At 33.7% G+C, this 26128-nt stretch overlaps 2 protein-coding genes across 2 annotated transcripts in view; one reads left to right on the top strand and one right to left on the bottom strand.

The window, feature by feature from the left end:
* Positions 1-18535, bottom strand: part of LOC129225246 (pituitary tumor-transforming gene 1 protein-interacting protein-like) — a 39336-nt gene extending 20801 nt beyond the window's left edge. The window contains exons 1-4 of the mRNA XM_054859821.1: positions 18115-18535; positions 7431-7480; positions 3850-3952; positions 100-271 (exon numbers count right to left, since the gene is read on the bottom strand). Of these exons, the coding sequence (XP_054715796.1) occupies positions 100-271; positions 3850-3952; positions 7431-7480; positions 18115-18262 (473 nt within the window). The 5' untranslated portion in view covers positions 18263-18535. The remainder of the gene's footprint in view (positions 1-99; positions 272-3849; positions 3953-7430; positions 7481-18114) is intronic.
* A 174-nt stretch (positions 18536-18709) lies between these two features.
* LOC129225241 (THAP domain-containing protein 6-like) lies at positions 18710-25246 on the top strand. The gene is made up of 2 exons (XM_054859816.1): positions 18710-18914; positions 24291-25246. The coding sequence occupies exons 1-2, from the start codon at positions 18767-18769 to the stop codon at positions 25226-25228; spliced, it is 1086 nt and encodes a 361-aa protein (XP_054715791.1). The 5' UTR covers positions 18710-18766; the 3' UTR covers positions 25229-25246.
* The last annotated feature ends 882 nt before the right edge of the window (positions 25247-26128 follow it).

The raw sequence follows: 26128 nt of genomic DNA, 5'->3' as shown, positions 1-26128 counted from the left end.
TCTCATGCACAAAATATTTGATTTCCCACATTACAGATCAGAGAGAGTTGACACCATTAAGAATTACAGAATTTCAATCATACAGAAAATACTCATTACCTTTCGGCAGATGCGGCTTTTCTTTCTTCTTTCTGGCGAGCCCATTTCAGTTCATCTTTAGAAAAGGACACACCTCTTCGCTTGCAGCAACAATAGCAGCAAAATATCAAAATTGCCAGCAAAGCAACTCCAATCAATGATCCAATGATGATCATCAGATACTTGAAGTTCACTAAAAACAATTGAAAAATTGCATTTATCAATGGGAAGTCTTTATTAGCAGTTGTTATTTAATGTTTCAATGCTAAGGTAATCTGTTTCAAACCTTCTTTGAGTCACAAAAAACGGAACTTCAACAAAATTTAATCAAAACGATTGATTATAAAAAAAATATTTTAAGCAAAAAAGGGGTTATTCTTTATTATTAAAATTGTCATTTGAAAACAATTGAAAATCAATTTATAAATCACGAGAACATATTATCCTTTTTTTTTACTAAAAGATATTTTTGCATTGGAAAGGGTTCAAATAAGTCACTTAAAAATTGATAAAAAAATAAAGTTTGCATTCAGCTTTAATCAGTATTTTACAAATGAACAGCAGAGAGAACATCCAAGTGAACAGTGAATTAAGAACTCATTTAATATCAATATATGACTTGTGGACTACACGGGTGCCCACAGGGAGGGATTATGGCGAGAGTTGCTCCATCAAAATGGGGGGGGGGGAGGTAAATGTTTTTTATTTCTTTATTTAAGTGTATTAATTTATTTATTTTTAATTTAAATTATTTATTTAGTTTACGTCATTGGCATAGCACAGAACTTTTCTAATGAAAAAATAATAACGATAATTAAAATAAATAAACTAAAAAATAATATATTAAAATAAATAAATTAAAAAATATATATTAAAATAAATAAACAAAATAAAAAACAGAGCCAAAAATTTAAAAAAGGAAAGAGGGTTGAGAAAAATGGGGGGGGGGGGGGGATGGGCAACCCTGGTTTACGACCTATGTCAATACAAGAATAGAATATATAATTTTTAATGAAACAATAGTTCAACATTTTAAGAAACTTTGTGTCTATTTTTGGTTACAGTAAGTATCTATCATTTGAAATAATTTTTGTTTTCATTGCAAGTAAGCTATTTTTGACAGTTGCATTCAAAACATAGGGTAGACCGACCAGTGAGTGAACACCACCCAGTGAATGAACAGCGCGTCATTTTTTTTAAAAAAATAAGCTACAAAAAATTTTTTCTGAATAAATTCACTATAAAAGCGTTCTTTATTGATATTCTAAGTTATCTGACACCTGATTGGCAACTTTTGATACGTATTTTTTCCTGGAAAAAATTTGAAATTTTTACTGCCGTGAAACGTTCTTTCTCTCTTTCAAAATAATAAGGCTGGTTTCGGGCTAGCAATTATTTTGATACATATTATTTTTATCGATAAATTTTACTTTTTAACTCTGTGAAAGAAAAATTAAGTATACATATTTAGGCTATGGATTTAAATTGTTTCAGTCAATGCAGAATGCATAGATTTTCAGGTAGAGGGGTGTTCAGTCACTGGGTGCGAAAAATTGCGAAAACCCAGTGAATGAACAGTGGCAAAATTTCTTTTCATTTAAAAAGAAATTTGAAGTTTCTTTGAGATATTTTCATTTTCGTACTTTTTTGTAATGCAGATAGTTTTATATGCTTATTTATTTATGTATTTCATTATCTATTTTAATTATTTTTATTTTTGTTTTTGCAAACAGCACTTTTTATTGATTTTTATCTTTTATCTATCTATATCTCTATCTGTATATTAACCTACCTACCTACATCTTTCTATATCTTTATCTCTCTTGATAGATAGACAGGTAGATAGAGAGAGATAGAGATATAGAAATATATATACAAAGAGAGAGAATAGATAGGTAGATACGTATGTATGTTTGTATATAGATATATAGATAAATAGATATAGAGATAGATACATAAAAAAATAAGAGGTAAATAGATATATAGGTAGAAAAATATAGAAATAGAATAGGTAGGTAGATAGATAGATCAATAGATTTATTGATAGATATATAGATGGGTAGTGGTTAATAGCTAGATAGGTAAATAGAGAGACTAATATAGAGATAGATAGCTAGGTAGAGAGACTGATATAGAGATAGATAGTAGATATATAGACAAGTAGATAGACTGATAGATATAGATAGGTGCATAGATAGGTAGGTACATTGATAAGGAGCTATAGATATGTAGATAGATAGACAGGTAAAAAAGTAGGTAGATAGATGGATAAATAGAATGATTAGGATAATAGATTGGTAGATATTTAGATGTACAGACAGATAAATAGGTAGATAGACAGATAGATATAGATAAGTATATAGATAAATAGATAGATAATTAGATAGATATATAGATACATACATAGATAGATAAGTATATATATATATATATATATATATATAAGTAGATATATAGATAAGTACATAGATAGATAAGTGGATAGATAGATAGATAAGTAGATATCTAGAAAAATAGATAAGTACATTGATAAATAGGTAAATACAGAGATAGACTGACAGATGTGTAGATAGAAAAATAGACAGAAAGGTATATTGATAGATGGATAGAGATATAAAAAGATAGATATAGATAGATAGATAGTTATATAAATAGATTGATAGATAAATAGATATAGATAGATAGATCTCAAAGAAACTTAGTTTCTTTTTGAATCAAAATTTATCATGTTCATTCACTGGACCAATTTGTGTTCATTTACTGGTTCGAGGTGTTCATTCACTGGGTCGTTGTGCCATTTTTTCTTTAAACACCTAAAAAAGTCGGAAGCAGTACCATTTGAGTTACCGCGATTTTTTAGAGATATTTACATAGATCAATAAAAATGTTTTAACTATTACGATCTGTATAGTCTAGAATTTAAAATTACTAGGATTTTTAAAAAATGAAATTGTGCTTAACTGTTCATTCACTGGTCGGTCTACCCTACTACAATTAAAGATAAGCCAGGGGTTCCATGAAAAAAGTGGGTATTTAAAAGGTTTCCAGTTATTAAATAAATTACGAAACACTGCTACAGTGTAACAATATTACAAAATGCCCATTAAACATGATAAGCATAAGTAAAAATTCATAAAACTTTAATATGTGAAAAGAAAATAAATTTTCTGCACAGTACTCAGCCAAGGCCGAACAGCAAACTAAGTATTAGGCCGAAGGTTCGGTGAACATTCGGTAGAGGTGCTGACTGCCGAATATTTGTGCATCACTAATTTCTACTGTATTATATTTGTATTGAAAGAAGATAAGTCATTAAGAAAAGTTTTTTTTTTTAAACTTGCTGTCAGATTAAGTTTCAGAACCATTATTTCAACTTACACTTGTTCGGCAATTATAACTTTTCTTTATGATTTAAAACAATTTTTTTAAAGGCTCAGCTGTCCATGCTGTTACATGGAGAGGTCCAAAATATTTAGAATTCCTTCATAAATTGCTTATGTGCAAAACCATTGATACTTTATAGTACATAAATAAATGGAGATTAAATGTTCAAAAAAAACACGTTTAGTTGGTAGAAGTTATTCAAATTGATGAATAAAAGCCAGAAGTCTTGAGTATAATTTGTACCATTTTCATAAGAATGACCCTATTCACTGTTCTTTTAGAAAGTCAGTGAAAGTTGAAATATCCTTAATAGTGTGGAAAAAAATATAGATAAGGTTTTACAGAAGCTCAAAAAAAGAAAGAGAAGTATTTACTTCATTTACTTACATTTGCATGTCTTATAATGCACATTATTTATATTGCATTCTCCATCAGAAATTATATCTAGCAAATGGTTATTACATCGCTTGTCCGAATCACAGTAGTAACACTTTAAAAGAAGAAAACGAATTAAATTATCTATAAAAGAATAAACAGACATAACTAAAATGAAAAATTATCAAAAACATATTAAAATTGCTCTATTTCTTGACTTTTACACAAGTATATACAGCATGTAAAAATTTATAAACCTGGATTCAATAAATTCATACTAGGCATGGGTATGTTCAAATAGAGCAACCAGTTAAACCAGTTGGTTGATTTGTTTACATCAGGGCTGTCCAACTGGCGGTCCGCCAACCTCTTATTCAGCATATTTCTTTATTCGACATTTCATGGTATCAAGAAGCATCCGAAACTACCATTCTTGATTAAGCCAGGGTCCCCAAAGTTTCCTCCTGGTCGCTCTTTTACTTCTTTCATTGTGTTGGGAGAAAAAGGTACAGGACATCTACAGGTCAAGGTCAAGCAGTAGTCCTAACCTGCACGCTGGTGTACAAACGAATTCCTAGAAATAGTATTGACTCGCGTTGGCGGGGGGAGGCAGGGAGGCAGAGAGAGAAGAGAGAAACATTTCAGATAAGCAAAACCTGCCCTGCAATTGGTTAAAAATAAAGCCCCCCCCCCCACTGACTCTACGGCCTCTACTTATTTCGAAAAATAAACTGAGCATTTGTTCTCGTCAACTCTCCACTCTTTTCTGTTGATGATATTGATCTGACTGGTTGCGAGAATGTTAGGTTCCCGAATAAGGTTGCAGCTTGTTTGATAATCCTTCTGTTTCATTCATTTATAATTAATATTTCAACTATTAATTGTTATTGTATAAGAGGTAATAGGTTATTGTTCAACTTTTTCAAACTGCGGCCCGCCAGGTGATCAGTGACCGGAATTCTGTCCCATGAACTCTTTGCAGTTGGACAGCCCTGGTTTACGTCAGTGGTAAGTCTGCTTGAAATGGCTAACCTACGATCAGCTAACCGTTAGCTGTATTGGGTTTCACCACATGAGAGCTAATGATGTCACCAGTTGTTCACCAACTGCTGCTTCATCTAACGCTTTCAGTTGATATGCGGTTAATCGAAACAAACGAATAACGAGCAGATGAAAAATACTTATTATTGGTCAAAAATGTCACCTGGTTCAATCAACCAATCAACAAGTTTAAATTGCGGTCAACCAGTGCATCTACCGTTGAAGCTATTAGATCGATGTTGAAATCAACCAGTTAACCGGTCTATTAAAATGCTCTGGTTAGCCACCGGCAGCACTACGCGAATGTAACCTCAGAAAGCACCTAGTACGTCACCGGTTAACTGGTTGCTCTTTTTGAACATACCCCTTTTCTACACTTGAAAAATTTGTTTTAAATGTGAAATTTCGAAGAATGTTTTTATTTACATGTGGCAACATGTTGAATTTTAATTATTAATGCTATAAGTGCTCCATGCTTGCATACCTGCCAACTTTCCAAGAAAAAAATCCGATAGACTTTTCACCATCCCCTTAAGTACAATCATATGAAAGTTCTGTACTTCATATACACAGAAAATAGTGAATTGGAAATGGAAGAACAAAAGTCAAATTAATGCTAAATATGCAGTTAAAACTTATTTTTGTTCAAACTTTATAAGCATTGATAATGTTGCTAGATTTTAATGTAGGGGAATGTGGGGCAAAGTAAAATGGTTATTGGTTAAGATGACTGAGCTTTTTCAAAATGAACAAATCGGATATTTGTTTTGAAAATGACTGTACATAAAGGAAGAACATTGTAATTTATTATGAAACTCGCGTTGAAACAGTATTTTTTATTTTTGGCAGTAAATTTGAGCCTCCAAAAAAAAAAAAAAAAAAGTGGAACAATTTCCCTTTTTTTAATGGGGCAAAGTGAATCATGAAATATTTTCTATTCAATTATAGAATATTTTTGATCAAATGAATCAGTAAATAAAAAGTTTACTGAGTAAATGAAAAGATACTGATGCACTAAAATGAAAATTAAATTCCTTAATTAATATATGAAGGAAAATCAATGAACAAGCAAAAGAGTGAATGAATAAGAAAATAAATGAATGAATGAATAAATCATTGAATTGCTAAATGGAGGAATGCAAATGAATGAATTAATAAATTAATACATAAGTGATTTAGCAAATGAATGGGCGAGTAAACATAATAAACTGTTTCACTTTGCCCCCACATGTACTTGACTGATTGTAGAAAATGATAGCCTAAAATATTCTTCAACTCCCTAAAAAAATTTGCCCCCGCACTTTGAAGTCCCACTAGCCGCCTCTGACAATAATCATAAAACTTGAAAGAAAAAAAAAAAAGCCAATCACCAACATGTTTTAATTCAGTTATAAAATGTCTTAGTCTTCTAATAAAATTTTCACCTTCAAATGTCATGATTTAACTATGATTAATTTGTAAATCACATCTTTCTGAAAAAAATACACGAAATTACTACATTAAAATCACCCTTGTGACGACGTTGATTGTTGATCAAAGTATTTTCAGTTACTTTTCTCCGAACACACCCCACTACTTAGCTGTAAGCCTTAGGTTTCACCGTCGGGGGGGGGGGGGGGTCTGCTTAGCGAGCCCCCAGCACGGCTGGGTGCGACGATATTTTAAGTTACTGTCATAGAGGAAGATTATGCAGTCTTGAACTAAAAATGAAGGAATTCTGAAGGAGTTAAAACCAAAATGAAGGAGTTTGAAGCGCCCTTCAAAAAAAAAAAAAATTCAAAATGAAGGGGTATTGGAGGAGTTTTGAAAGAGCGTACAAACCCTGATGAAAATTAAAGAAATTCTTATTGATAAATATTGTGCCCAGTGTTCTACGTTGTACACATTAGGGAGAGAAAGATTGTGCAAAGCTAATACTTTATACAGTGCACCTAGCATGGGCAGGGCCTGATTACCCAAAAAGCTCGGGAAGCTTGAGCTTCCCCCCAGAAATTTTAGGGGACCCAAACATCACTGTAAAACTGTGCTTAACAATTCCAGTTTCTTCTTTTAACTGTGTTTCTTAAAGAGGTTGCAAACATTTGAATTAGATAAACAAAAATGATTGAAAGAAATAAATTATTGAAAGTGAGACCACATTTCATAAAATGTAGATACAAGCTAGAATTTCAAATGTGGGATTTGATTCAACTCTGTTACAATGTACTTTTATGACATTTAATTTCCTTTGTAAAATGTCAAATATGATTCAAAATCTCCCAACCCCAGGAATTTTTGAAATTGACTTCTTAAAAAAAGGAGTCCGAAAAAAATATTTAGGGTACTGACACTTTTTCGAATTCAAAACTTATGTTTTTAAGGAAACTTAAATACATTTCAGGTGCCACTTTAAAGGGTTGTCCAAGCACACCCAAATTGACACTCGGTAACTCAGCTTTCATCCAAGCAGCAAGTTACTGAATACTTGTTACTTGGCAAAGTGCTATAGGTACCACAATATCAGTTATACAATGCACAAGCAAAATCAGATCCAAGCTAAAAAAATATATTACCCCAGAATTTGCAACACAACCTTTACAATCATTGTTGAAGCTGGAACAAGCTAAAAAGAAAGAAAAAATTAGAAATGTTAGTTAGTTAGTAAGTTAAACTTAAAATTGTGAAAACAAAGTTTAATTTATTCATGATCAAAATCTGTCATGAGAAAAAGAAATTAGAACAATATCACTTCACAAAATTGTGGTGCGAACACTGTAATTAGATAACCAAAATTCAGTGTTTTCGTACTGCTTCAAGGAAAACTAAACAAATTTTAGTGTTTCTACATGATTTTTAGGGAACGTGAAGACTCAGTCTTTTGCTTGTATTGAAAATTGCTTAGATAATACCAGGGTTTTCACCAAAATGTTTCCAAAAATTTTACATGTGACTGAAAGATGTAAAATCCAATTAATGCAAAGTAACTAGCAAAGCTTTCGAGATAAATTACATTTTAATAAAATTGCAGACTTTTTTTAAAAAATGTAACATAAATTTGCTCAGTAGTTTTTCTTTTCTTTATTAAATTAACGCGACTTTTTTTATTAGGTACATAAATATAAAGCAGACCAACTATGTTTTTCTATTTTTTGATAGAGAACGAATCAAAGTAGTTTTTATTGTCTTTCTCTCTCTCTGTCTATAAATTTATTTTTCTTTCATTTCTCTTTTGCATTTCAAAAAAGCCCAAAAAAAAAGCATAATTCAGCCATTACTTATTTTACTGACCTAATTTGCTTCATTCCAAGTTCAAAATTTACAGAGGTAAATAATTTATCATTTAAACAATCTGTGTGTTGTGTACATAAATCTAAACTCTGCAGAATATTTAAATGACAAGAAAAAAAAACATGAAATTTTAAAAACAGAAATATAACAGCAAGGGTGCCGACTCCGAGCGGGAAGGGGGGGGGGTGATGGTTCATGGAGGAGACTACACTATTGAAATTTTTATAGGTGTTTCAAAATGATTTTAGTCTCATAATCAAGAAACTACTGCGCACTACTAGGAGGGGGGATGCCAAGTAAAATGGGAGGGAGATATTTTGCATCATCACTCTTAGGAAATGTGCATAGATTAATTATCAGCGTATTTGTTTCTATTATGTATAAAATCAGTCGGCCATCTTGGTAAGTAAATATTTCAGCAATTTAATTCTAATTATTTTGCTAAAGCTGGACGGGGGGGGGGGGGGGGGGAGGAGCTAAGGCTCTGTTTATGCCATCCAAATTTTTACAAAGGGTGCTATAAAAAGATAAAAATCTCATTTTGAGGGATAGCATTCCTGAGGGGTGGGGTGCTTTGTAAAATTTGGGGATGTGGATGAGTTGCGCGTTTGCTCTTAGGGGGGGGGGGCATCCATAACTAAACCATCTGTATTTTTCAAAACCTATTGGCCATCTTGAAAAGTACATTTTCCAGTAAATAATTTTAATAATTTAAGCAATTAAAATTGGGTCCAAGTAAAGCTAAAACCCCCTCTTTCACCCACATCATGGGGTGAATACTATTTTCAGGATTAGGTTCATATTGTTTGTACTTGGACTGAAAAGTGTATGATTTTCATGCTTACAAAGAATACTAAAACCTATTTTTATTTTGTCGTGGGGGAGGAGGGAGGGCCTGACACCACAAATTGGTGCCCTGGGTGTCACCCATGCTAGCTACGCCACTGCTTAATTTTGTTGACATAAAAAATTCCTTTCCTGAACTTTCCCAACGTTCTAAGCCCATGTAGCAGTTGTTTTTGAAAGAAAAACTAATTTTTAAAAACTCGTCGTTTATTTGAACACTCAATCAGAACTATTTACAGAATAATAAAAATAAAAACAGAATCGCTTAAAAACAAAAACGATCTCCATCTATCAACTTGATAGTCACCCTCACTCACTCATTCCAAACACCACCTCATTCCATCTCAATGCACGTGTCTTATGCACGTCGACTCGGCACGTGCCGATCGCCGATTGGCGATGACGTCAATCGCGTCAGCCCGCACCCAGCCGACGTGCAAGAACGAATTTGCATGGGAATCAATAATTTTTTCAATAGCCAACATCGGCCCCCTTCCCGTGCAAATCACTCTTCAAACATACTATCACTTTCACAACATCAAAAATATCAATTGCAAATGTAACTAACATTTCAAAAACACAATACATAAATATCACAAGTTCTCAATCAAAAAAAATTTGAAGAAAATCTAATAAGTAAAAAGTTCAGCATAACTAAAGTTCAAAAAGTTCACTTTGAAATAAAGTCAAAAAGTTCAAAGTCAGTGCATCTCAAAAAAAAAAAAAAAAATCACACAGCATCTCGCTGGTCAAAACGTAAAGTCCGGAAAAGTCATTCTTTCCAAAAGAAAGCACATTCAAACAAATACTTTATCACAAAATTTCTTTAACTCCAATCTAGTAGGTGGCTTCGTAAACAAATCTGCAACATTTTCTTTCCCAGAAACAAATTTCAAACTAAAAATTTCATCATTTACTAAATTGCGAATAAAATGGTATCTAACGTCTATATGTTTCGTTCGCGCATTTTCTACACTTGATTTCGTGAAATCAATTGCCGATTTGTTGTCGCAAAATAAAGTACAATCTCCAAGACTGAAGTTCAAATTTTTATCCGCTAGTACATTTTTCAGCCACACAGACTCTTTCGCCGCGTCAGCTAGTGCGATATATTCAGATTCCATCGAGGACAGACTCACACATTTTTGCTTCGTTGTTTTCCACACAATAGGAACTTCGTCGATAAAAATTATCATTCCTCCCAATGAAACTCTGTCGTCCCTACTTGCAGCGTAGTCGGCATCTGAAAAACTTTTCATTTCAATGTTTCGCACTTTGGACAAGTTCAGCTTATATTCTTTGGTAGACCTAACGTAACCTAGAAGCTTAAGTAGTATTTCCCAGTGTTTGATTCCGGGATTTTCCTGCACTTGCGATAAAACATTTACCGCGTAGGTTATGTCGGGGCGAGTGCGGTTTGCTAAAAATGCTAAACTACCGAGCAAACTTCGATAGGGAATTCTTTCCATTTCTTCTATTTCACACTTCGAACTTGGGCAATCTAATTTTGAAATAACAGTTCCTTTTACTATGGGTAAAGAAGTTATCGGGATTTTATATTCTTTAAATTTTTCAAATTTCTTCTATGTAACTTTGTTGATGCAAATACAAATTTTTATGATCTTGACAAAATTCAATCCCTAACAATTTTCTCATTTCTCCGAGGACTTTCAGATCGAAAATTTTTCGCAGACTTTTTATGACTTCATCTATATACTGGTTTTCCTTTCCGAATATTACGATATCATCTACGTAGAGTAATAGGATGGTATTTCGTCCGTTAAAAACGCAATTACACCATTCTACTTTAATGAAATTAATATTTTTTAATGCTTTCTCGATTTCTATATACCAGTTTCTTCCGCTTTGATGTAGTCCGTAGATTGACTTTTTCAGAAGACAAACTTTATTTTTATCTTTACAAAAACCTACGGGTTGGTGCATATATATACTTTCCTTTAATTCGGCATATAAATAAGCGTTTTTTATGTCTACTTGACAATTTTTCCAACTATAAAAACAAACCAAAATACAAAAAAATAGTCGAATAATTGAAAAATTGACTACTGGGCAAAAAATAGCGTCAAAATCTTCTCTCCTTTGTTGACAACCTAAAATTACCAACCTCGATTTGAATCTTGAAATTTGATTATTTACATCCCTTTTTACGCTGTACACCCATCTATTTCCTAGTATAGTTTTGTTCGGCGGTCTCTCAACTAACTCAAAAACTTTTCTTTCTTTCATCGTATTTAACTCGTCGTTCATGGATTCGATCCAATCTTGAGCATTTTCGGATTCTATAGCGTCTTTGAAACTTGTCGGAATTTTCACCTCAACAATGTTTGCTTCATTTTTTTCAGTTTCGCGTTCCGTATCATTTGTAAATTTAATCTTTCCTGAAAAAACATTCTTTCCGCTAAAATCAAACAGCTGTTTTTCGAATTTTAAATTTTTACTTTTGCAATATTTTTCTATATCATTACATGATCTAAATCTTTGTTTCGTTCCCTCTAAGAAATAATAAATGTCATTTCGCGTTCCGTCTGGTCTCGGCACTGCATTTCTAACCCAATTCAATTCTGACGCGTTTTTCGCAAATTCAGATCCGTTTTCTTCTTCAGAAACTTTCTCAGTTGAATCTTCACTAGATGTTCCACCTTCATCGCGATTTTGCGCGCTTTCTTCCTCATCTAACTCATAATGGAATTCCGAGTATTGAGTTCGTTTTTTAGGTTTTTCTATTGGGTCCAGGACTTCTTCCACTGCATTCTTATTTTCATTAAACTTAACATTACAAGTTTCAATTACTTTTTGCTCGTTATTTAACCAAATTCTATATCCTCTGGTATTTATCGCATATCCTATCATTATTCCCTCAATTGCACGCATTTCGAATTTATTTCTCCGTTGTTTTGGAACATTAACGAAAGCTTTACTTCCGAAAGCTTTTAGGAATACTACCGAGGGTTTTCTGCCGAAAAACATTTCAAAAGGGGTTTTGGTTGTTTTATGACAAATTCGATTCCATGTGAAAGTGAAACAATATAACGCTTCCGCCCACCATTCATTGTTCATTTTCGCGTCTTTTAGCATTGCTTTTATCCCGTCTAAAGCTGTCTTGTTGAAACGTTCGCAAATCCCGTTTTCCTCTGGCGTATAAGCATTTGTTCTTTGGGCTTGAATACCGTAAAAACTTAAATACCGTTCAAACTCTTCATTGCAAAATTCGCCCCCGTTGTCTGTACGAATGCTAACAAGTTTCTTTCCCGTTATTCTTTCCATTTTCTTATGATAGTGGATGAATTTGCTTAAAACTTCATCTTTTCGTTTTAAAGTGTAAACAGTCACGAAACGACTAAAATCATCAATTATCGAAAGAAAATATCTACTCCCACTTTTTGATGGCGTTGGTAGAGGACCACAAACGTCCATAAAAACTAACTGTAGTGCAGAATTTGAGGTCTTAGGATTTGATTTAAAAGAAATCCTAGTTGACTTAGCTAGAATACAAACTTCACATTTTTCGTCTGGTTTTTCTATTTTTGGAAGACCATTCACGCTTTGATTTTTACTAGTATCTCGGATGTAATCATAATTTATGTGACAAAATCTCCTATGCCAAAGGTTAGAGAGTTGATTTTGTTTAACAGTTCCAGCATTTACGTTAAATCCGACTTCCGTTTGTTTATTTTCTACAATTTGCGTTTGTTTAACAGTACCGGCATTTACGTTGAATCCGCTTTCTACTTGTTTATTTTCTGCAGTATCGTACGCAAACGGTTGTACATAGTATAAACCCTCTTCTCTCCGTGCATAAAATAGCTTTCGCCAATTATTGAAGAACACGCAAATTTTTCCTTTACTACCAACAAAATGTGCACCGGCTGCTTCTAAACGTGCACCGGAGATTAAATTTCTTCTCATGTTTGGGTTGTATAAAACGTTTGTTAACTCTATCCAATTAACTTTCCCGTTCATTTTTACAGCAAATCTCACAGTTCCTCTTCCCAAAACTTTACTATTAGCATTTCCCACTGCCAAAGCCATATTTACATCGGAAATTTCTTCAAAATTTTTCATTAAGTTCTTGTTATTACAAAAATGCGTTGTTGCCGCACAATCAAAAATCCAGTGAAACTGATTCCTATTACAATCTTTACCTGCTCCTGATTCAGAGGTCGAAATGTAACTCTCAACTAACATCGAATATTTATCATTGAAGTTCGAAAAGTTATTACGATTTACGTTACTTTTACATTGCGCGATCAAATGTCCGTATTGATGACATCTATGACACGGTCCTATTAACTTTCTATCCTTCGTATTTTTAACAAATTTAGCATTTCCTTTGTTTTCTACTACTTTTCCTGTCTTCTTGCTTCTATTAGTAATATTGAAAGCACTCACCTCAGGTTTTTCATTGTCGGCTTTTACCTGTTTCAATCTACTTTCTTCTTTCACCAGCTCCTCAGCAATCTTGTTGATGTCAAAATCTTCATCACTCCAACGGTAAATTAGTTGGATTATACCGGTATATTCCGGCGGTAAATGCCTAATAACTTGGAAACCTTGAAAAAGCGAATCTAAACTATGGCCCGCGTCATACAATTTCTTCACAGCTAATTTAACTCTAGCTATAAAAAGACCCATTTCTTCGTTATCTTTATAACGGATATTAAAGAATTCATCCAAAAGTTGTATAACTCTCGCTCGCGTTTTTGGTTCAAACTGAGCTTGCAGAATCTCCCATGCTTTCTTGCCATCTGATGTGTCCTGAATGAGTGGTCTGAACTCAGGCTTTATAGCATAATAAAGTGTGGTGTAAGCTCGATCCTGCAACAGGAGAAATTCGCTACGCTCACGACTAGTTGCCTTTACATCTAAAGCGACTACTTTCCCTTCAATAAATTTCCAACATCCTTTATCGAGAAGTAATACCTTAACATCTATTTTCCATCTATCCCAGTTCTTTTTGCTGAGCAGTTCAAAACCTTCGGGGAGCAAAGCCATGGCTGTAAAGCAATGTTCAAAATTTCTAACTTAAACTTGAAAATCTTCAGACTTTAAAAAGCTCATAAGATTTTTCAGTCCTTACGGCCCCCGAAGCCGATATATCTCTCAAAATGAAATATTGCAACATGGGCACGGCCCATAACCTGTTGACATAAAAAATTCCTTTCCTGAACTTTCCCAACGTTCTAAGCCCATGTAGCAGTTGTTTTTGAAAGAAAAACTAATTTTTAAAAACTCGTCGTTTATTTGAACACTCAATCAGAACTATTTACAGAATAATAAAAATAAAAACAGAATCGCTTAAAAACAAAAACGATCTCCATCTATCAACTTGATAGTCACCCTCACTCACTCATTCCAAACACCACCTCATTCCATCTCAATGCACGTGTCTTATGCACGTCGACTCGGCACGTGCCGATCGCCGATTGGCGATGACGTCAATCGCGTCAGCCCGCACCCAGCCGACGTGCAAGAACGAATTTGCATGGGAATCAATAATTTTTTCAATAGCCAACAAATTTTCTCCTCATCTTTGGTATCTTTGAAAAGTGAAACGTTTTCTTTGCCTGATCCGTTACCACTTTTGGACACTGGTATAAAAGAGCTTTTTTTCTCTTAATACTCGACTTTGATGTGTCCATTAAAATATTTTAAAACTCTTTCATAACTATTATACGAAATGCGGAAAACAACATTAACACATAACCGAATTACAACTAAATCCTGATGCGTTCCAAGACTCCTTGCGCAAGTCAAAATTTCGCGTTGTGGAACAACATATGTTTAGAAATTTTTTATAAGCATACCCAATTATTTCAGACAAATGTTAACACCCCTCAAATTTTTTCAAACCATTTGTTAACTATATATTACTGTATCTTTTATAAAGAACCAACTTCTTACTGTTTTTTTTTTTTTTTAAGTGTTACTATTTAACATAAACTACTGTTATGAAGCATAAAATCAATGTTCAATGAGAGGCATGAATTAAAACAGTATACGGTTGTTTCATATACGTGACTACATTATAATAGCACTGAACAGTAGACATCATAAACATAATTATAATTTTTAAGATGATGAAGATGATGGTATATGTAGTGTGAAAAGACCCCCTCTTTCTCAGGGGTGCCTACAGGGGAGTATAATGGCACAAGTTGCGCCATCATTTTTTTTTTGAAGAGAGGGTTGGGGGATTTTTTGAATTTTTAAAATTTGTTTCTTTAAATTTATTTATTTATTTACTTTTAACTTAAATTATTTATTTTTTTTATTTTAGTCTGTTTGTATTTTATTTCATTTATTTAGTTTGTGTGTGTGCCTGTGTATGTCATTGGCATAGCACAGAACTTTTCCAATAAAATAATTAAAAATAAATAAATAAATAATTAATACTTTTAAAAAAAGACATAAAATACAAAAGAGAGCTAAAATATGATAAATAAAAAAGGGAAAGAGGGTTGAGAATTTTTTTTTTTTGGGGGGGGGGGGGAGGGAGTTTGCGACATTGATCTTGGGGGTGGGGACACCCCTGCTCTTTCTGGCCTCTTTAAGATACAACGAAAAAGCAACTTCCATTTTCGCAATGTTTTTATTTTGTTCAGACACTACTGGGCCATTCCACCGTCACGTGCGGGACAAAAATACGCTTAAATTTCATTAACATTTCGTTATATCTCTTAATATTTTAATGAAACAGGGACAAGCAATTTTTTTTATTCTTTACATTTGGTACAAAGACACTCCTGACACAATTATATTTTTATTAAACAATTTTGTTATTTAAAATAAAATTTATTTGCATACGTCACGTGCGGGACATCCAAAGTCAACCTCTGGTAACTTGCTTATGAATAAGCTAATATTTTTACTCCATTAATACAGCAATGAAGAAACAAATTGTAGATTTTGAAAGCTATGGTTCCAATGTAAAGGAAACATATCTCATTAGCTTAGAAATAATTATTTAACCCATTGAAAAAAATATGTATAGTCCCATTCCATTGAAAATGGTCATTTTGTCCCGCATGAGACGGTTCCTACATTTCATAAAAAAGAAATAATTTTTTAAGAAAGTTTTTGCTTAAGAAATTACACTGCGTTTGTGATTTCTTAAGCAACAAAATTTTGTTCATCATCCTTTTAAATTATTATTTTTTATGAAATATATAAAGCGCCACGTGCGGGACAAAATTACCGTTTTCCGTGAAATGGCCCTACTCTGCGAGCTTCAGTATTAAAATTAGGTTCTGAACTTTCACTGATTTCCTTTTCGTGACTTTAAATTGTTCCCCACATATCAAAGATTCACTCATATCCAACCTGTTGTGCTACCTTTGATCCACTTTTTAATTGTTCAAGCATATCGAGAATCTTGACCTTTTCTTTTATGTTCAGAAACTTTCTCTTTTTTGTTCCACTTTTGCTAACTTTAGATGAAAAGCACATTTGAGAGTCATTCTATTTTATTAACATTCATATGTAGAATGAAAAAAAAGTTAAGAATTGGAGCAGTTATTAGTGTAAACTAAAGCAAAGTGTTGCTTCACAATTACAGTGTGATCTTACACTTTCAGTGATCAAAAAGGGATGAAAGTTCATTCACGAGAAACCAATATTTAGTGTCAACGAAGCCCATTCTAACGCTAAGCCGCGCCGCTCCTTTCCGAAAAATTTCATGTTGCACACCAGGAATTTGCCATTACTCATGAAAAACGCGCGTTATAGCCATTTCACGTAAGTTGGATCGCGATGCAGCGAGATCCGACTGTACCCTGTCTGATATTTCTTTTTGAATGTCACCGCTTCAAGTGCTTTCAGCACCTGCAGAGAGCTGAGGCTCCCATACTTACCCTTGATGCAATCCTTGTTTTATGTGAAGAAAAGGTATAAATGAAAAAAACTGAATAAAATGTCTCAACAATAGGGAAGTTGCAACCTATTAAATGTTCATATTTTGGCTATTGGATATTGTTAATTGACCCTCAAAACTAAAAAATTCACCATCGCCGAATTTTAAAACACCGTGGATGATTTTTAATGATTTTTTAAAAAATCCACGCGCAAAAGTGCGCTCTTCTAAAACGTCACGAGCCTACGTCACAGGGCGCGAATGGGCAGCCTTCCGCCGAAGATCCCCTGTTTTCGCTAGGGATATTTTGAGTGCGCTGATATTTTTATTTTTTAGAAATTCAATAATCCTTTTAAACATGCTATGGAGGTCGGATTCGTTAAAGCACAATCTAAATAATCTTCCTCAAGTAATATCAATGATGATATTCGAATATTTACGAGAGGATGAGAGGTTTAATGTTCCAGAAACGCGAGGAGATAAGCTTTTACGTTTCGTCTTCCAAGTCGAAAGCACGTTTTTCGGTTTCTCCCATGACATGGGAACCGGTTCGCTAGCGTTTCTCTCCTATCGGAAAGCGCATGACGTCACTTCCTATGCCATTTGACGTCACAAGGGCTTGAACTTTAAAAATTAATTTAAAAAAAACTACTTATTGTATCGCAAAAATTTTTTCACCTATGATGTTCATACATGTTACTCTATCATATAAAAATAAAATTGAAAAATCGAAAACTTCCCTATTGCCGACATCTTCAAGAAAGTAAATTAAGAGAGAGTAAAAACCAAAAAAAAAAATTGTCAAAGAGATTAATATAAAAATAATTTGACATAATAATAAACCAACTCAACACAGCAGAGATAAAATATATAATATATTGCGGGACCTTTATGGAACCATATCCGATATGGATAGAGACTTGAAAAAAATGAAGATTTTGCTTTTGAATCCCTGTTAAACTACCACCGCCGACAGACAATGTGTGTTTCATTACCTAATGCAAAATTTTTTGTAGAATATTTATTTAAATATTTTCTTATTAATTAATGTAGGTTTTTAAACTTCAAGTGAAAGTCAAATATAGTTGAAATCATTTATTCGTTTTCCTTTCTTAAGAGCTATTCTCCTCGATTTGGTGTAAGAAGTTAAGCGTAAAAACAAAAATTAAATACTTTGGGTACAATAACAGTGACAGCACTAGATTTGACATATGGCAAGAACATAACAGTAAAATTAATAAAGCAAAACTTACAAACATTAGGTGCTGCAGTTGTACTACTGGAAATTGTAGAAATTGTAGTTGATTCTGTAGAATTCAAATCATTTTGGCTTTTTGTTACACTTATCATAAACGATACTGTAACAACAGACAATAGGAGTGATGTATGCCACTTTTCCATGTTAAGTTACTAAAAGTTAAGTGCTCAAATATATGTGAACATGAATCTGTTTAAAATTTCACAACAAGAAACTAAGAGAAGTAGAGCAACTCAATTTCCTTATTGAAATTAGAACAGAAAGGAAGTTGCTGCTAAAGCACTGCGCACGAATTAGACGAATTACAACTGTAAACAAAAATCATATGATCGGCGCATTGCTTTCACTTCATTTTGAAACATGTAATAGAGGTAGAGGAGGGTGGCTTTTGTCGACAATGGAAAGCAAGAAAAACGCGATTGATTTCTTAGTCGTAAAGTTAAAAATTTAGCAATTTACTGTTTATGATTTTTTTTTTAGCAGTAGCATATTTTTTTTATTCACTCTACGTCACTATCATCGTCTGCCAATCAAATTTACCGCCAGGTAGCGCTAACTACTTTTTGGCAAAAATCGGGCCAAAGAAAATATTCAACCTTGTTTGTTTACATTTCGTCCGGTATCGAATGTAAAATTCGTAATCAAAAATGCCTGGAAACGGTAAATGTATCGTTCCACTTTGCGGATCGAGAAAAGGTAAAAAATCTTGTAAAAACATAAGTTTTCATGAAGTGCCCGCTCATTTCGATTTAAGAAGAAAATGGATCGCAAGCATCGAACCTTTGATGAATGAAGGTAGGTGCTTAAAATAAATTTAGAATACATCCTAAATTTTAGTGTATTTTGTATGAATTGTCAAAAAATGAATGTGTATCAAATTATTTTTAGATTAATTCATCTTATGATGGGAATTTTTATTTCTGAGAATTTTCTCAGAACGGTTTTATAGTTAGAAGAATAAGAAATTTTTAAGGTGTTAAATTGCATTGTCATGAACTATAAAACATGTGTTTCAAGGAACCTCCTTTTCGAGTGAGCTTATTATAGATGAAAAGACATCCGGCAAAAGCTGTAGTTATTTTGAAACTGAATAGGCTTGTACTTAAGAAAAAGAATGATCCTAAAGTGACTTAGAATGAAATATCAACAGTGGGCTACATTTAATAAAGTAGGATGTGTGTTTATCAACTATCTTGATTCAAGAGCAGTCCAGCTTCTGGTGTAGGAGGGGGTTGTATCCAAAGGAGGAAGGAAAGGGGAAGCAAGGTTTAATTTCTTACACAAATAAGGGGGTTGGGCTGATTTTTTTCAAAAATATTAGTATGCAACTTGAGGCCATTTATTTGGTTGCTTAAAGGGGGGGGGTCTCATTATCCTCCCCCTGGATCCTCACCGGGGTTGCCAGACGTCCCGGATTTCAAAGGACAGTCCCATATTTTGAAAAATTGTCCTGTGTCTCAAGGAACTTCCATATGGGATGGCTTAGGTCCTGTATTCTAGCTAATAACAATATTTCAAGATATGACTTCATTTTAAGGTATAAAAAAATGAAATAAAACTAAAAATATGACTAAACCAATTAGCACCTGTTCCTATCAACGTCGATCCAGTGGCGGATCCAGCCGATTGCTTTGGGAGGGGCCACCCAAAATTTTTGAACAAACTCCGAACTCCTCAGAAATTTTATTAAAATGAAGTTTTAAAAGCTCAATTTTCGGGGTATTGAGACATTAGGTGAGGGGGTGGATTTAGGAATCTCCCTCGAAAATGTTTCAAAATTTAAATTTCCGAGTAATTTTTGAAAATTAGGAAACTAAAACGCATTTTGTCTATTTTTGATGGTGTACGGAGAAAGGTATCAGGTTTCGGGCTCTGGCCAAAAATACTTTTTGAAAATAAAGCTTAGAAACCAAAATATTCTGTCATTATACATTGAGAAGTTAGAAGAGGAGGGGTGCTCTTCTTGAGCTCTTCAGTTGTCCAGCCTAAAAATGCACCTTTAGGTAATGTTTGCTTTTACATTAAAGGAAGTGTGAAGGTGCTTAGAATCCTTCCTTCCAGGAAATATTTTGCTTTTGAGGCTCTAAAAATTCGATTTTTAACTATATTTATACATATTTTAGAAGATTTGTGAGCTCCTCCAAAAACCTCCTTTTAAAGCTGTCATCACGATATAAACTAGGGAGGGAGGGGGTCCTATCAAAAACCGTTTCTAATTGAAGTTCCAAAAAATTTCATTTAAGTTATTTTTAAGTGAGTTAAGTGATAAGGGCTGGATAAGCTAGTTTCCGTTGACATTTATTTCAAATAAAAAACTTAAAATACAATTTTTTGAAACATATCAAGGCATTTGTGAAAGAGCATGGGAAAGGGGGTTCTCCCCCTAGTTTCAAAATCAAAGCCATAAAAACGAAAATTTAGGCTCTCTTTGGTCTTGTGAAAAATAGGTATATTCTGAGAACAGCAGCATTTAGAGATCCTCCAAGTGTCTGTAGTTAGAATCAAGAAATGATTGGAAATAAAAGTTTTGTTTTGAGGATAGGGACATAATTTATCTCCCAATTAAGGCCTATACTTCTTTTTCAGTAAAACACAAGTGTTAAATTTTGTTATCTTCTCATAATATTTTTTCTTTTTTTTTTCTTAAAGAAATTCCTACACAATCACAAGGCTTTGGGAGGGGCCATGGCCCCCCTCTAGATCCGCCCCTGCGTCGATCTGTATATTGAACTTCGTTCTATTACAAATAGGTACAAATGTGACGACCAGCAACAATGAAGATCAATGGCCCTCTTAAAGCTATCCACCCCCTTGCTCATTATTGCCTCTTCTGGTAAGCTATTCCAAGTGCACACGACCCTACTAAAGTAGTAGTTTTTCCTAATTTCCAAGTTAGCCTGAGACTTAAATAGCTTAAAACAATGACCCCTTGTCCTGCTTTCCCCGTAAAAATTTAATCCATTTTCTTCTTTCATTTTGATAAATTTAAATAACTGAATCATGTCCCCTCTGACTCTCCTTTGCTCCAAGCTGTACATGTTAAGCCTATTAAGTCTGGTATCATAATCTAAATCTGAAAATCCCCTTACTAATCTAGTTACCCTTCTTTGAACCCTTTCCAATACAAAAATATCTTTCTTCAGATAAGGCGACCAAAACTGAACAGCGTACTCCAAATGAGGTCTTACCTACTAAACTCCTATATAAAGGCAGAACCTTCCTAGATTTGTTTGAAATAGATCTATTGATAAACCCAAGCATTTTGTTGGCTTTGTTACTAGCAATGCTGCACTGTTAACTAAACTTGAAGTCCTGATTTATTAAGATACCCAGATCCATAACATTTTTTTAATGATTAATGACTGAACGATATCTTGTGCGCTTATTTCTATGACCTAAGTATAGCACTTGACATTTCCCTACATTAACTGCCATGCCCCATTTATCTGCCCACTTAGTAATATGATCTAAATCCTCTTGAAGCTGTTTTGCTTGTTCTTCATTTTCCACAATCCCCATAACTTTTACATCATCAGCAAAACAATTCATGCTTCCAGAAATGTTTTCATTGATGTCATTCATAAAGATAATAAACAAAAGAGGTCCTAAAACTGATCCCTGTGGAACCCCGCTTAAAACATCACTCTATTTAGAATGATTTCCTCTCACAACTACTCTGTATCCTACCAGTGAGTCAATTTCTAACACAAAGTAAAGTTTTCCCTCCTATTCCTATATCGGCTAATTTGCTGAGAAGAGCAACATGTGGTACCGCATCAAAAGCTTTTTAAAAATCAATATAAACAACATCCACACATATTTTATTATCTAATGCTGAGGTAACCTTGTCGTAGAAATGCAATAAATTAGTAGCACAAGATTTATCTTTCCTAAAACCATACTGCAAGCTAGTCAACGGACTATTAGTCTCTACGAACTTCAATATCTTAATTTTGATCAAAGGTTCGAAAATCTTACAAATCACCGAAGTCAAACTTACAGGTGTATAATTCCCAGCATTACCTTTAGACCCCTTCTTGAAGAGTGGCATTATGTTAGTCAGCTTCCAGTCCTCTGGCACCCTCCCAAAAAGGTCCAGAGTGGGATTCGATCGTGCTATCTCTGGATCACAAGATCGCGCCTTAACCAAGTTGGTTAAGACTTAAGGTGGCCCTAAGGTCAATGTGCCTAAATGAGACGCAATTTCCCATAAGTTTGTCACATTTAGGGACTATTCAACCACATTTTTTATTTTTTGGTGGGTAAGTAGAAAAAAACTGAAAATAACTATGCTTTTACTTTTAAACTAATTTGCTTTGAGCAAATTGAATTTATACAAATACAAATACAAAAGTGACAACCAGCAACAGGCTCTGGGCCCAGCTAGACTGGTCCTAGTCAATTTACAATCCCCAGTGAAGATCAATGGCCCTCTTAAAACTGTCGACTCCTTTGCTCATTACCACCTCTTCCGGTAAGCTGTTCCAAGGTTCCACTACCCTGCTAAAATAATAATTTTTCCTAATATCCATGTTAGCCTGAGATTTAAATAGCTTAAAACAATGACCCCTTGTCCTGTTTTCAGTGCTAAACTTTAGCCCCGTAACATCTTTCGTTTTAATAAATTTAAACAGCTGAATCATGTCCCCTCGGTCTCTTCTGGAGTGTTCCCCCAAAAGTGTACTCACAATTAAACATACTGAGAGGAATCTTTCAAAAGTTATTAAAACTTGATTGTTTATCACCCCTTAAAAATACACTGTAACCACTAATTGCCCTCAACTACAAAAATATCACCCCCCCCCCTTCACTCTTAGAAGCCTGCCCTGTATTTACTGTTCTTAAATCTGGCAACCCTGATCCTTACTTGTCTTCAATGTCGGAAGTTGTGTATCATTTTTTTAAAAACAATTCTACTAATAGTCCACTTCAGCACTGTGTTCTTCAAATAAATTCTGAAAACTCAGCAGTAATTACTGGGGTTGATTCAGACATAATTGGGTCCGCTTTTCTGCCCAATTTCAAAATTCTTAAAAGCGGCCTTCACAAAATTTCATAATCTTAAAATCAGATCTCTCTCAGAATTTCATTTGTAAAACCAGTTCTCATATCACTTTTGAGCTGAATCAATTCGTCTGAAAGCAAAACATCTGTAAAGCAAAACCACTAACTTCCAAGTCATTTCGAGTGAAGTCCTTGTTGCCAAAGGGGTTTTAGATTAAATTTGACACCTTATGCTGTATACACAACATGAAAATTTTTTTTACTCAATTCTATTTCCTGCCAGGGTGTGATGCACTTACTATTCTGCCGTGTGCAGGTAAAGGGCAGTAACTACAAATTTTTAATTTTTCATTTTTTTTGCATTTTTGTCATCTACTGTACGATATCTTTATTGTACAAGCTCGCTTATTTGGTTTCCGCTGAAAAAAAGGCGCGAAAAAGACGTCTAATTCCAACATTTCCCTATTGTTTGCATTGAATCCGAAACGCGTTTCTTCAAATATCTCGAAAACTCATTTCTGCAGATACTGCCGTTTACCTGCACACGGCAGTATTGTACAATGTTGGCTTGCTCATGAAGTAAAATAAACTGTTTATATATATATATATATATATATATATATATATAAGCAAGCCAAATTCCAAATATTAAACAAATTATATAAAAATACTGATGATAAAAAGGAAAATTGCAAATAGCTATTAAATAGGAAAAGATAAAGTATGAATCCAGAGCTCATCAGCCGTGGAGGATTCATTAAATATGGTCAAAAGACCAAAATTTTTTAAATATGAACTAAAAGAGAATGTTTAAGCTCCAGTACATGCAATATAGAGTAACATTGGGCAGATGCACCACATGCTAAACTATAAACAATTTTGGTCTTTTGACCATATTTAATGAATCCTCCACGGCTGATGAGCTCTGGATTCATACTTTATCTTTTCCTATTTAATAGCTATTTGCAATTTTCCTTTTTATCATCATTATTTTTATATAATTTGTTTAATATTTGGAATTTGGCTTGCTTATTTTTATATTTACTTGGCTTTTTAGTTTTGCTGTGTTGTTCATCTATGAGCTTTTGGTGTGGTCTTTTCAATGTTTTTCACTTTTATTATTATTATTATATATATATATATATATAAATATTTTTTTTTTTTCAGATGAGAAGTCATGGATACTTAGTGAGAGGTCGGTTGTCTGCAGTTTACACTTCCCAGATACTGCATTTAAAAATAATGCAACAAGAAGAATTTTAATTCGTGGCAGTGTACCCAGCTTATTTAACAGAGAGGTACCAATTTCACCATCAGATGTTGAAGACGAAATGCAAGAAATCCAGCCAACTAAGAAGGTTGATGCTGAAAAAGGTGGAAAAGCTCCTCATCTTGTTGTTTTAAAAGAAAATGTAAACAATCAGCTGAAAACATTTATTCCCGAGGACACTGCTTTGGATGATGAACATAGTGTTGGAAATGACTCAATTTGTGTAAATTTTTCAGAGAATTCTGTTTACAGCAGTCCTTCAATTTCTCCATGCAAAACAAGAAGAAAGGCGCCAATTAAATTACAATCGGCACAGAGAAGTATTAGACGACTAAAAGCAAAAATCCGCAAAATACAAGCTGAGAGTGAACATTTAAAAGCAGAAAATTCAAATCTGAAAGACAAATTAATAAGATACAACATAAATAGTTTAGAAGACGCATCGGAGGAAAAATATCCCAAAGCTATTTTTTTGAAAGATCAGCTTAATGCACTAAACAAGAGAAAGGTTAACTGGTCTGACTTGTCAATGGAATATGCTATGGAACTGTACAATAAATTTCCTGCATCTTATAACTTTTTGAGGGAGAAAGTATTAAATCTTCCCTCACGGTCAACAATTAAACGTTGCTTACTCAGAGACGCTAAATTTTCTGAAGCCTGTTCTGTTGCTTCTCCAGTGCCAAATTTCGATACTCCACAAATATCAAGTTCTAATGCTTCGCCAGCACCAAATTTTAGTGCTTCACAAATATCAAGTTCTGATGCTTCGCCAGTACCAACTTTCAATGATTCACAAATATCAAGTTCCGATAATTCGCCAACATCAAACTAGCCATTTCATCATAAATACAACCCTCCCCCAAATATATATATATATATATATATATATATATATTGTTTCAGTGATAATATTAAAAAAACTGTTATTTTTAGTTGTCCAATACAGAAAAGTGTCCCAGGGGTAAAACTAACCTAAATGTTTTAGGTTCACCAATTTACTCTTAAGGAGAAAACCAACAAATAAAAATTTTTAAATATTAGCAATATTGCTATTCTTGCTACAGAACACAATTATTGTTGTTATTTTGTTTTCAACACCTTTATTTTTAACTGTAAAAAAAGGGGGGGGGGGGGGGGTCTGTAAGAGTTTTCATTTATGTATTAGAAATACTATTATGAAACTTTATCATAAATTTTCAGCTATGATCAAGCAGTATCATATTGTATGAAAATATTATTTGTATAAAATGTAAATAGTTTGCATATTGTACATTAAAGTTATTTATTTTGCGTTAAAATCTGCTTAATGTATAAGTAATAAACAACAGGTCTTTAATTTTCATGAGACTGGCGCAAAAAAATGTTCAGTATGATGTACCCCGTTTTCTGTAACAAGTTGAAATCGAGAAACAGCATGTTCTACGACTGATTGAAGTGTTTCCGGGTCACGTTTAGAATGTGTTGCGCGGTGCATGCCTTCACTCAGCAAAGTTTGCAATCGGAGCACTGAACACAACAGCCTTCAGAGCCCCATATCCAGAAGTCACACGGGTTAAGATCAGGTGATCGGGACGGTCAGGTCTTTCATTGAGACAGTCATAGTGAACTTCTCAGATACGAAATGAGGAAAAAAACGTGTATTTGGCGTTTTTATAAAACCTTTAATGACTCGTGTGCATGACAGGTGTTTTGATTTATGAATTCTGACACTTGCAGTGCCATCTATTGATAA

The sequence above is a fragment of the Uloborus diversus genome, chromosome 6 (assembly GCF_026930045.1).
Source record: "Uloborus diversus isolate 005 chromosome 6, Udiv.v.3.1, whole genome shotgun sequence".
Taxonomy (NCBI): Eukaryota; Metazoa; Arthropoda; class Arachnida; order Araneae; family Uloboridae; genus Uloborus; species Uloborus diversus.
This window is presented reverse-complemented; position numbering and strand designations above follow the sequence as displayed.

Excerpts from the sequence above, each read along its gene's own strand:
- LOC129225241 (XM_054859816.1), top strand. The coding sequence starts at position 18,767 with ATGCCTGGAAACGGTAAATGTATCGTTCCACTTTGCGGATCGAGAAAA. Across the intron at positions 18,915-24,290 it reads CGAACCTTTGATGAATGAAG|ATGAGAAGTCATGGATACTT; the intron begins GTAGGTGCTTAA and ends TTTTTTTTTCAG.